General features: G+C 44.2%; 1 protein-coding gene across 2 annotated transcripts in view; it reads right to left on the bottom strand.

Annotated features, from left to right (window-relative positions):
• Positions 1-13,256, bottom strand: part of LOC307226965 (cytochrome P450 1A1-like) — a 28,201-nt gene that overhangs the window by 2,429 nt on the left and 12,516 nt on the right. Inside the window, exons 1-6 of one of the 2 annotated variants that reach the window (XM_079995951.1) lie at positions 10,019-10,080; positions 7,022-7,858; positions 4,404-4,527; positions 3,209-3,298; positions 2,997-3,117; positions 1,265-1,351 (exon numbers count right to left, since the gene is read on the bottom strand). In XM_079995951.1, coding sequence (XP_079852077.1) covers positions 1,265-1,351; positions 2,997-3,117; positions 3,209-3,298; positions 4,404-4,527; positions 7,022-7,840 — 1,241 coding nt within the window. In that variant the 5' untranslated portion in view covers positions 7,841-7,858; positions 10,019-10,080. Of the gene's footprint in view, positions 1-1,264; positions 1,352-2,996; positions 3,118-3,208; positions 3,299-4,403; positions 4,528-7,021; positions 7,859-10,018; positions 10,081-13,256 lie in introns of those variants that run through there. The other variant, XM_079995950.1, reaches the window with a different exon arrangement.

Genomic DNA, 13,256 nt, shown 5'->3' with positions numbered 1-13,256 from the left:
GCTGCTATAGTCAATGTAGGACACTTAATTTAAGTTATGCTTCACATAATTTAGCCTCACCTAATCAATGAAGAAAGCAACATTCCACTGAGATTTTTAATTCAAATTTTTGGAAACCCACTTTAAAATGGAAAAAAAAACAATGTCCCTTGTGGAGGCAGAGATGAGTTTGAAATGGATTGATAAAAGTCCTAAGCTTTATTTGATGAAAAGACTCAAAAGCAAACAGGAAGTAGAGATTAGGTCACCCATCCATGGGATATACACATAAAGGCAGGTGTCACAGGAGAGTGGCAGAGCACTTCCTGCATGCAGATGGTCCCAAATTCAATCCCCAACAGGTAGTGCTGGGAATGTGCTTGGATAGCTGCTGCCAGTCAGTGCAGAGCAGGTGTTGGGAAACTCTGGCCCTCCAGATGTTGATGAACTACAACTTCCGTCATCCGAGGCCACTGCTTGTTTGGGCTCGCAGGAGTTGTAGTTCAACAACATCTGGACAACCAATGGTTGCCCTTCTGTAGACAATACTGAAGTCGATGGAGCAGTTGGGTATAAAGCACCTTCCAATGTTCCTATCAGTGGGGCACAGAGAGGTGGGCTCAGAAAGAGAGAAAGCATTCGGTTTTAGTCCTGCTCACCACTGCCTCTGACCCACTGATGTCCTCTAACAGACTGCCCCCAAGAGAAAAATGGTTGCCCTCCCCTGTACTGGGAGATGCTTGAAACGCCCCTTGTGTTGCTGGGAGAGGAGGTCTTGCAGTGCTGCAACCAGAGAGGACACAGGCAATATCCCTGATAGCAACCCAACAGGGAAGATGCATGGCTTCCACTGACAAGAGGCCACAAGGTGGGAGTCAAGAGCAGCCAGCATGGAGGGACGTCACTGTGCACCTTGCCTCCTGGTAGTGGCACAGTTGCCAGCTGCTAAGATGGTTGGATGGGGTTGCCAGTGCACTAGCACAGCCAACGTGGCACTCCTGCCAGTCTGACCACACAGCACTGACTTCCCTGCCACCTCTCCTCTTCCACTCTCTGCCTGGAAAGCAGCAGGGATGTCTCTGCTCGGAGACCAGGTGTGTGTTTCTGCCCAATGGTCCAATAGGAGCTTCTACCTGCCATGCTCAGAAATGCATCATGCCCCCAAGACAAGTCCCTCTCCGTCATCCCCTGTCCACCCTACGTTCTAAGCTTATGCACAGCAGACACAAGAAAAAAACAAGCCCTGACTATAATGCCTTTTCTTAAAAATAGTATTGTTACTTACTCATCATGATTCACTTGATACATATTAACGAAGATACAAGTCTTTGCGGGAATATGGTACCCATTCAGAGTGGCATCTTTGGTGGTACTGGAAACAAACACACAAGCGCATACACATCACTTTTGTTCAACACTGATATGTGGAGCTGCACAACAGCTTCACAGCAATCTACAGATAGTGGTGAGAGATCAACCCATGGCCCCCACCTATCAGAAATATAATTTAGGATTGCTCCACACTGATGTACACTTCCTGCTACGATTGTCATGGTACAAACAACAGGAACCACCAAGAATGGCCTGGGTCCATCACTGCTGACATAAAGGGTCACTTAGATTTTATGTTGTTATGTACCAGCATTACAGATCTTGGCTTCTCCAGTTGGGGATTTAAGAGCTTTCCAAATGTCATGGAACGTTTCATGTGAATGAAATACTGTTTTCCTTATTCATTGTTAAAATAAAACAAGATGAACGAAAGAAGAAATAAACCCCACAACCCGTTTTTCATTTGAGCTGAGCAATGGTTTCTTATTTTGCCCTGTTTGTAGTACAGGCATTCCATGCTTACATCTCCTGAAGCATTTTGGGTTTCACCTTAACACAGCTTTTCTGAATTCCGAACATGAACATTTTCTCCATCTAAACTGCCCTCAAAGCTTCAGTCATGCACCTGTGGAGTTTTGCCTGAGAGGGCTAACAGCAGAGATCTGGGTGGGGAGGGTGATTCGGCGCTGCCTCCTCCCAAACTCTACTTTAAAGTAAAAAGTTGAAAACACCAGGAGATCCAGAATGTAGCTTGGTTCTTGGTGAGGCTCCCAGAGAAGTTTATAAGGCAGCTTACAAGACTGGCTGATTCTCCCACGTTCTTGCTTTCATCCTCAAATTTCACTTTCACTCTCCCACTTAATCTTGTTTATAAATTTGCTAAGTTCCTAAAGGTTGCTAAGTCACATGACAAAATTGATTTTGAATTGGTGCAAGTCTCTCTTCCGTCCCCCACCCCATTTTGGGTGGCTTAAATACTGTCAGCTGAGTTGAGGTAATGGACTTTGCTAGCATATCTCTGGCTGAGTCCCAGCTCAGCCGGGAAAGCACAAGATCCACTCTCATCCTGGTGGATTTTGAATTTGGGTGGCACTCATTTTTTCTTCAAATTGTTTGATTAAAGATGTCCAGCCCCTGCATTATTATTTGTTAATTGATGTGTTTTATTTACAAATAAATATAGGCCATTTAAACAAATAAATCTTTTTTGGTGGTGCTGGTGGTGAATTTTAAACAGTTCTGCCTGAGTGGCTTTCTTGCAATTGGTCACTTTAGGGCTAAGTGCATTATAGTATTGGGGGATGGCTAGGGGATCTAAGGGAACTGTAACAGGGTAGACAAATCTCCTAAGCCTAAATCTCTCCTAAATCTCTCTTTTACCTATAAACTAGGGAAACTCCTCATAAAATAAGGCACTTCTTTCTTCAGTACTCTACTGGACACAGAATTCAATCGATGACGGCAAAAATTATCTGGAATATTACTTCTGTGGTCAAGCCCCAGTGTTAAGGCAGAATCCAGTGATGGGAAGTTAGGGAAAGGGGTGGGGCAGAGTGCTAACTATTCCATGCAGTCAGTTAAGGTAACTTGGCAGTTCTGTCTGTGTTGGCAGCACCATGCAAAACATGAAGTAGTCATATGAGCAGAACTCTGAAACAAAACCACTCTCCAACTCTGCTTCTTACCAGTGAGGAATAGTGAAGGGCAGGAAGGAGGCGTGCCTAAATATTTCATGAAGGAAAGCTTCTGTGTAATGCAGAACTTTTCGATCTTTAAACATTGATGGTCTTTCTCCAATCTTTGCATCTGCACAGAACAAAATGGAACATGTTTCAAGCAATGTGCTTCACAGGATTGTTTCAATTTTCCATTTAATCAATTTAATCAAGAACATTACCAATTTCTTCTTGAATTTTCGTTTGAATTTCCGGATTGCTTATCAGGTACAGAAATATCCATTGCAAACATACTGACAGTGTAGCAAAGCCTACAAAATAAAAGAAGTGTCAGGATATGTTGTGGTTAAATTATTATTCTGCAAACAACATTTTGGTATTTCTATATGCTGAAATTCGTTGTAGGCATAATGCACAAATCCCAATAGATATTCCATCACGAATGTATGGAATACATTCCATATAAAATTGACTAGATTGTTATGATTTGACATGTTTTGGTACTACTGGTAATTGCTAATGGTTCACTTAAATCCAGGTCCGGGATATTTCCATGCCTGCATGAGCATTTTCCCCACCAGGTGTGCCCTGTAACGGGGGCCGAGGACCCGCAAAATTTTAAAGGAGGGGGCTGGGCACCCTCAAAATCCCACAACCACGCGCATCTTCTGCCAAGGCTGTGACAGGGTAAGGCGTCTTTGCCCTGTGCGTCCCTTTCACAATGGCCAGGGTGGGCGGTGGGGGACAGCAGCTGAGCTGCCCTGGTGGGTGGGAGGGATGGCATGCATGTGACATCATGCATGCGTGACGGACTCCCCTAATGTTGGGCACAACTCAACGCTTCTGTTCCCCACAGTTGCAACACTTTGTAGGATGGAGTTTTTGTCATCAGGTCCTCAATTTCTGGCCATAATTTTATTTAGCCAAATGCCTAATTCAGGTCACAGATCCATTTTTGCTGAAATTTACAACCAGTCCCAGTTTGACAGTCAATTTTGCAATTCTACCCCTTGCAATGGTCCAAGAAAATGTTCAGTCAAACAGTACTTTCCTATCAAACGTTAAAATGGATTATGTTGAGTTCCATTTTAGGAGGTGAAACCAATTCCATATTTTAGGTGTTGGAAAAAATTCACACACTTTGCTAAAGTTTGTCCATGTTGACAATGACACAAAATCCATCTACACAGAAGACACTGGGCAAGAGGTCTACAATTAATTAATGTATACTTTTTAAAAATCTCATGAATTTTAAGTCACACTAAGTCTATCCACCAACAAAGATAGGAGCCTTTATATGGTCCCAACAAAAATTTCACCTGCTCTTCACCTAAAAGATCAGCTGTCAACAGCAGGCTGCTGTGTTTTAAGGGTCATGTTTAAAAACTCAGAGTGGCAAAAATGTTCCATACTTACCAGCCCCAAAAATGTCATTGACTGTAACTATTATTTTCTGATGAGATAAAGCTGCAGCTTTCCCATCCTCTCTTTTTTCATTGCTAACACTAATGAGGGCATCTGTGATGTCTCTGAGATGGTTCTAAAGGAAACAAACAAAACCCTTGATGCTATTTTCAACCAATCACTTTTTACTTGGCAACCTATAATTTGTTTAATCCTACATATAACGAGTCTATCTTGTTTTTTCCCCTCCCAGCCAAATCAAGGGCTTCAGACTCTTAGGACAAAATTTATTTTGGAAAAGAAAGCAGCAAGTATCAGCTGTTAATAATGTCAAGTATAGTGATAAATTCCTTAGGCAACAATCCCAGCCTGACTTCATAGCAAGCTATTGGCCTAAGTAACATTAAAGTCACAGGAATTTACTGCCAAGTCAATACACACAAAAGAATGCTGCTAATGGTATTTCTCTTGACAGTACAAGTGTGTTATCTTCTCCCAATCTCACATAAGGCTGGACAGAAGTCACATTAATCTGTGACTTCTGTTTTAAACTACAGTGGTACCTCCAGTTGTGCATGGGATCCATTCCGGAGCTCTGGTCGGATCCCGAGGAATTCGCAACCGGAGGTGCCACTTCTGTGCATGCGTGCAGCATGGTAGAGCGCTTCTGCGCATGCTCGTGCAGTGAAACCTGGAAAAATACTTCTGGGTTTGCTGCATTTGCATCCTGAAGGATACGCAACCGGAGGTGTACATATCCAGAGGTACCACCGTACATAAAAATGTGCATTTCAAAATGTTTCCCCTCACAATGCACACAGAAACAGAATTGTAGAGTTGGAAAGGATCCTGGAGGTCATCTTGATCAGCCCTCTGCAACACAGGGATCTCAATTAATTCATCCATGACAGATGGCCATCCAACCTCCACTTGACAACCTCTTACCATCAGATATTTCTTCCTGATGTTTAGTAGGAATCTCCTTTCTTGTAACTTGAATCCGTTGGTTCAGGTCCTAGTCTCTGGAGCATCATAGAATCGTAGAGCTACTAGACCCTTGATCATCTTGCTTGCCCTCCTCTGAACACATTCCAGCTTGTCAATAACCTCCTTAAATTGTGTTGCCCAGAAGTGGACACAGTACTTTGGTATGTTTTTTGAGCCAAGAACTGATATGCAATATTCCCCCTCCTCAGATTTCCTGATACAAAATCAGTATCCCAGAACTCCAGGGGGTGGAGATGGGGGGTGGGGGTGGCCAGGGATACAGACACCAGCATTGTGCCTGTGCAGTCTCCCCTCCAGAGCTAATAGCAGTTTTTGGAGGTACAATTTTGCATCAACTGCTGCAAAAATGCTATTGCCCAATTAGCATCTACCAACAGTCATACACAGCATACTACTCCAACTTCCTATCATCTGCATAGTCTATTACTTTCTAGGCTCAAATCAAGATGCTGATTCTTACTTTTACAGCCCTACATGGTTTAGGAACCCAAGTAGTGGGGTAGGGAATCCTTCCCCATATGAAGTACAACCATTTTGGTTGTGGGGCTCCAGTGTTTTGCTCTCTGAGTGTCTAGTTTACACCTGGCTCTTTGAGGTTTTTAAGCCCAATTGATTTGCTACCTCTTGTTTTTCTCTGCCCTGTTGCTTCTATTTTTTCTTTTAATTGCTACTGCTCCATTTGTAATGCGTTTTTAATTTTAACTTGAGTTTTCTTTAACTAAGTTGTTTTCATTTAGGGAGCTGCTTCATTACAATGCATTTCATTTTTTTAAGAAGATCATGTTAGGGTGTGAAACCTTAGACGCTGGCAAGATAGCAATGTCATGTGACTTTAAGTAGTCAAGCTCGTTAAGTTGTTAAGTTGCTCAGTATATAAAGAGTGTTTGTTTTCTCTGCCTGTGGGGCGTGAAGCAAAAATGTCTGAAAGCTCCGGAGGTGTTTCTGTTATCTTTCTGCAATAAACCTGTCTTTGGAAAGACAGGCTTCCCTGTGTCGTTATTTCTTTGCTGCTGAGACTCTGAAGCTTGTACTGCAACAAGAATCTCTGCACTGGACTTAATCAATGCTCTGCAAAGAGAACTGTTGCTGGTTGCGCAGTGGAAGCGTTTACTGGACCAGTACACAGACTCTCTTAGATCAGAATTTTAAAAATAATTTAAAAAATATTTCGTTGAAAACTAGTATGCTTTAGCTGTTAGAGAAACTAGATAGAATATTTGCATGTCCAGGAAATAAAAGATTTATATACCACTTGGCTATAATAAATCCTCAAAGTGGTTTACAAAAAAAATGTAATTATTTTTAAAACAGCTATTTACAACATTCAAAAGTGATTAAAATCAATGATAAGCAGAAAACTAGATTAAAACACATGTCAACCTTCCACATGTCTGGAATGTTAGGAATGTTAATATGCGAAATGTGATCTAAGTTGCCATTCTACTCTGCCACAAACTGTAGAAATGTAGTGTTTGAACAGAAAGATACTGCATTCCTGTATTCACCCTTTCAATGTTTTTGGCAGGCGTGATCTCCTGCCATGCTTTGGTTTGATAAGTGTCATGCTACCTGAAGAACCCCCCCCCCCCTCGGGTTTTCCGCCTCCACGGCTGAAAGCTTACCTTATCGTATGTGGTGTAGTGGTCTTCTACACGTTTTGCAACAAAGTTGTTGAACTTCCTGTAAAACTCTCGAGCAGCCTTTGCAGCAGGAAGCGGGAGGTAACGAAGGGATGGTATAAAATCAGCTGGATTGAAGACACCTGATGCTTTTATGAAATCATTGTTTACCTTAAGCATGCCTTGAAACTCCTTGTCATCATGGTCATACCTTTTGTTGAAGCAGAGGGCACAGACAACATTCGCAATTGCACAGGTAGTGGAGGCAGCAGGGTCAAAGCTACCAGCCTGTTTGGAGAGCTCCACGAAGGTTTTCACCAGTTCCAAAGCTTCAGCACAAACATGCTCTTCAAGCAGACAAGAGCAAGTGGAAGACGTGGCTTCTGATTTGGTGAGTGACCTTAAAGCTTTGCTGGCAATTTGCTTCTGAAGCTTCCAGCTTTCTCCGTACTTCACAGAAAATGACAGGCTCTCTCCATCAGCAAAAAAAGAAAAGGTGTGCATGTCAGGTCGGGCAGCAAAACTCTCCCCATCTCTAAGCAGCACCTGTTTCACTGCATCCAGTCCATTAACTACCACGACTGGTACCATTCCCAGCTTTATCTGAAACACATCTCCGTATTTCTTCCGCATGCGCTCAAATGAAATGTAGGGATACTCTCCCAGCTGGAGAAGATTCCCCACAATTGGCAGAGACCAAGGTCCTGGTGGCCGAGGTTGCCTGCTCTTCATAAAAATTCGTATAGAAATTAAAATGGAAGCCACCGTAAAGAAGGCAATGGTCACCTTTGAAAAGGAAACTTCTTCAGCTGTAAAATTCATTTTCAAATAAGAAAATACCTGAGAATAAAAATGGCAGACTGAAACTCCTTTAAAATAAAATAAAATAAAACTTAAAGACATGTGTAGATACATAGATTTCCGGCAAGACATTTTGCAGCTCCATATCCTTCTACACAGTAGAACCCATTTGCTTCGTGGCGCATTATGACCATGCCCCCCCCCCTTTCCCAATGCAATTCAGAGGATTTCTCTGGTTGCCACAATCTCTCCATCTACAAGTGATTCTAGGATCTTTCTCCCACACTTTTGTATCTAGTGATATCATATGGTAAAACCACTACCTATCTATCTATCTGTCTATATAGTGGCAAAGCACACTCCCAACTCATTACATTTTAGATAAGAATCCGTATACAACTCTGACTCTTAAATTACAACCAAAAGCACCTTTTATTGGGTAGAGCTCCCTAATACTTACAGAAGAGCCAAATAATTAAATGTGTCTGAATATCTCTTGGGGAACACAGCAATGTTTCACCAAAGTCAAGTTGTTCATAATATATAGCCAGCAACCCTGCGGTACTCCGGATGGCTGCTTATTGCGGGATCAGTCTTGCTCAAGCAAACAAGCTTTTCACAGCATCCATACGACGTTGTCAGCATCAAAATACCACTGTTAATCTGCCTGAAGTGTGTGCACATCCTGGTTAGACAGGATTTGGTCATCTAAACGTGGCCTCCTCCTTGTTCCACAAACCATGACTAGTGGTAGGCTGGATTTAGCCCTGGCCCTAAAGAATGTAAGTTGGCCTTTCAGTGCCAACTTAGAAGCAATGGGGATATTAGGAGATGCAATGGTGGTGGAATAAGACTTGCTTGGATTCCAGTGGGGGAGATGAGGACCATCCCTCACCTCCTGAAAGCGGCTATCTTGTAAATGAGATGATCAGAACAAACAACATGGGATCACCATGGGATGATTCCTTTGAGAATGTGTGCAGGCAAAACAGAAGGCTGGCTATTTGATAAATGGAATGAGATGTAATTGTTTTGGGGAAAACATAGTAAGTGGCAAATTCATCCCAAACTATTTTCTTTTTTAAAAATCCAAAAACCAGAACATGTCGTTATTTAATTTATGGATGGAGAAGTCTGCACTTTGGCAATGATTCAGCTGAATTCAAACTCTATAAATATTTATGGTAGTGTTGCAACAGTGTGCACTTTGAACCAAGTTCTGGCTCCCCCACTTGTGCCTCTAAAGCAAGAATTGTTTACTGCAAACTGTCCCTTCTCCAATGTAGAATTCCTGGAATCAGTCTCAGCTTCTCTGCCATAAACTGAATCATGAAGAGGCGTGTGAAGAAACTAAAGTTAATTTAAGGACAGTATTTCTGGATAACTCATTGCTTTTCAAAATATAAACAAGTAGTTTAAATCTCCCCTCTCCTAGCTACACATAAGCTTTCCTCTAAAGAGCTAAAGCAAGACATGTTGGGGTTTTGCATCTATCACGACGTTTTCCAGTAGAGAAATATCAGGGTTGAAAGAGACAGAAATGTATTTGACCATTTTCACATTTCCCCCCACATTTATTCAAAAGTTACAATACCAGGCATTTTCATTCAAGATACCCCCTCCACAGACACCTCTGTGATGATGGTGGCACTAAAATAGCCTGTTCTTCAATAAAAGAGAAAACGGGAGATCGTGTCCAAGGTACCGGGATCTTTTCTGGAACTGACTTGTGAAGACCTTTGTCTGTTGCAAAGGGGGTCTCCTGGGGGCGAGGACCATTCTCCTTCTTCTGAGCTCTTTATTCTGGCTTTATCTGACTCTCTATACTCAAGCAGTCACCAACCAGGCTGGATCCCGATGGAGTCCAAACCTATGGAGGCTACAAAGACTCATCGGGGCCACTCCGTGCGGAGGAAAAGGCATTGGGCAGATCTGTCCAGGACAGCTCCCCCCCCCGCCCCCCCCCGCGGCAGCCCCAGGGGACTGGCGTGCTCGCTTGGCCTTCGCCTGGTCCCGCCTCGTGCAGAACGCGGCTCAGAGGGGGGGAGGCCAAGCGACTCTGCACATGCTCAAAGGCAGCACGGCTCTCTGCCGCTTGGGGAAGCCTTCCCCTTTCTATTTCTCAAAAGCAAACCGAGGGCTTTCTTCTTCCTTTCCCTTTTGCTCTGCGCAGGACAGCCCCCCCTGGCCGCGCCTCACCTGCTTCGCGCGCCTCCTTTTCTCCCGCTCGCCGGAGCCGCCTCCGCGCGCGCCCAGCAAGCCCAGCGGCGCCGCTTCCAGCTGCTTCCAGCAGAGGGCGCCAGCGCAGCCCGCCAGCCTCTGGCCCCGCCGCGTTTGAAACGGGGGGGGGGGGGGTGCGATGCCGCGTGCGGCTGCTGCCCGTGGGCCACGAGAGGGCGCTGTGTGCCCGCGGGAACCTCTTGCAGAGCCTTACCGCCCTCGTCCCTATCATATATTTCTAGCCCGCCTTTCCCTCTGACGGGACTCAAGGCGACTTACATATCAAAAGAAGAGCTGCTGGAACCATAGAAAGACCCATTCGACGTGGACAGAATTAAATCTGTTTTTGAAAAAAGAAAGCACAGTGCCTCAAAGTCCTGCAACCCAAGTTTCTAAATTTTACTGGTGCAGAAAGGAAGTGTTCCTCTTCCCCTCCAGACATAGTTGGGCTGCAGCGCCCCCCACTGGCCACACGGGCTGCGGCTGGGGGGACCTGCAGTCCAGAAAAAGGGGAGAGCCAGAAGTTCTCCATCCTTTACCTACAAGAAATATTTACCAGGCTGGTGGTAGTCTAAGGTTACCAAAAAAATTTCAGTGACTCTGGGGACACTTATTGTTTGCTACATACATGTGAATGCTGAGAAAGCTGTAACTCCGGGGACTGTCCCCGGGAAACAGGGACATTTGGTAACCTTATGGTAGTCTTTATGTAGTCACATAATTTGGAACATGTTGGGTTAGATCTAGATTTAGGCTGCAATCCTGACTCAAAGCACCTGGGAGTAAGACCCACTCAGTTCAGTAGGACTTCTTATTGTGCTGTATGTCTAGGCCAAAGGTCAGCAAACCTTTTCAGCCGGGGGCCGGTCCACTGTCCCTCAGACCTTGTGGGGGGCCAGACTATATTTAGGGGGGGGGAATGAATGAATTCCTTTGCCCCACAAATAACCCAGAGATGCATTTTAAATAAAAGGACACATTCTACTCATGGAAAAACACGCTGATTCCCGGACTGTCCATGGGCCGGATTTAGAAGGCGACTGGGCCAGATCCAGCCCCCAGGCCTTAGTTTGCCTACGCATGGTCTAGGCCCACTGATTTCAGCTAGGCTCCACTTTTGGGGCTTTTTGAAAAATGCACTTCTGCTGCATCTTTTTCCTTTGCAGGACTTTGCAGATAAACTTTGGTTATATGACTGTGTTTTTCATTCCTATGACTGCACTAATGTCTGTTTGGAACATCCGTGGTGCCTTCTGATATTTACTCTTCAAATAGTAAGGGACTGGCAATTACATAACACATTGCCTGAGTTACAAAGGTTGCCATCGTCACCACTGGTATACTGTCTTGATTCTGCATATTCTTCTCTCCGCAGGTTATATAACCCACCAAATACTTTTCAGGAAAGAGATTTGCCTTGGCACATATCCAGCAAACATGCCACAGCATGGGAGCTGGAGAACTTGGAAAAGAACTTTACCCATAGAGATCAGATAAGGACCCTTATCTCCTAATTATGCAGGTTAGAGTTGGTATGATAGTAATACATATTTAGCATTTTAAAATATTGACTGGCAATATCCCAGGTGCAGTAGGCACAAAAGTTGAACATTAATCTTTTATTATTAGAGCTGTCATATACATCTTAATTTCTTGACTGATGTGACCTGGGCACAATGTGCTTTACCAGTTGCTTTACATGGTTTGGAACAATAAGAAAAAGCAGGAGCTGAAGACAGGTGGAAATCATTGTATTCATTCACAGAGTGGCATCTTAAAGGCCACCAAGTCCCCCCCCCCCCCCCGCTCTGCGCAGGAGGCATTTCTACCAACTCCTTCTAGGCCTGCCCTGTGAGGCAACATTCCCAACTCTTTCAACCATTCCTCAAAGGACTCCTTTTCTAGGTTGCCCTCCTATGGACACTCCACAGTGTGTCAACATATTGTTAAAATATCCCTCTTGGGACACTGAAATAATGTGAGTAGAGGTTGTGGGTGTGCACGTGCCATCCCCGAGCCCTCCGCTCTTAACCTTCATGTGCTCCATGTCCACACGATCGGGAACCCTGTGCAATTCTGGTCCTCCCCTCTCAGCCCCCCGGGCCCAGGACGGCCTGCGGAAGAGAAATCCAGCTGCAACAGAGGGACCCCTTCCCTACTTGAACTCTGCTTTTTCTTTTTGTTCTTGTGTGTTATTGAAATGTATGTTCTTGTTTAAATAAAATATTTTAAAAGAAAATACACCTTGCCAAATTTGAGATTTCAATAGTGTTTTTGAAAGCTTATTTTCAACATATATATGCACAAACACACCCTCCCTGTGCAGAAAAGATCCTGACTTCTCTTAAAGAAAACTTTTTTGGGTTGCCACCAGGAGGTGCAATTGATACTTTTTTCCTGCAACACATCCTTGCTTAGAATAGCCATTTTACCTCATTTGCTCAGATGCACTTGCTCCACGTGTTTTCTTTTTTAAAAAAAGAAACTAGTTTTAAATCAGTCCTTCTTTGCATCTTCTGAAAGTTAACAGTATTGCCTGTTTTCAGGGAGATACAGTTTTCCCTCATTTCCCTCATTTTTCTCTTTCCAGCCTCTAATTTTGCCAAACTCCTTTTCCTGCCTCACAGTTTGCATCCATATCCAGGGGCTAAATGTGCATACCATTTATGGGGCAGGGCTGGGGAACTGGAGCTGGTGAGAATGATCCTTACGTCTCCCACTCCTTGAGGGCCAAATGATTGGTGCTGAGCAGAGGTGCCGAGTTCCACACAGAATTAGGAGGGCTCGTCAAATGTGCATGATGTCACACGTGTGACACACATGTGTGATGTCATGTGTGTCAGAAGGAGGCTGTGAGGCCTGACAAGGCCCTCTTCCACCATGGATAGGACCAGAGGGTCCTCTGCCACAGTGGGGAGGCCCAAATACCCCCGTCTCAAACCAATCTTCCCCCCTGTAGTCATTGCACTACATGAAGAAAAGCTTGTGTCTCAGCAGTGCCTGTGGTGATCTGATATAATGAGAGTAAAGCCAGGGAAGCTTTATCACTTTGTGCCTGGGGAAGGGAGCATTCCTTGTTCACAGAGCCATCTTACACAACTTGGCAACTCCCTGCCTGTTAGCATTAGGCAGGCATTTTCCTCCTGTTTTAGGTGCCTGCTGAAAACACCTTTATTTCAACAAGCCTTCTCAGACATGTAATTTAGTTATGCATATT

The sequence above is a fragment of the Podarcis cretensis genome, assembly GCF_951804945.1.
Source record: "Podarcis cretensis genome assembly, chromosome: 11".
In the NCBI taxonomy this organism is placed as follows: Eukaryota; Metazoa; Chordata; class Lepidosauria; order Squamata; family Lacertidae; genus Podarcis; species Podarcis cretensis.
The sequence above is the reverse complement of the archived record's forward strand: the minus strand, read 5'-3'. Positions and strand labels throughout refer to the sequence as shown.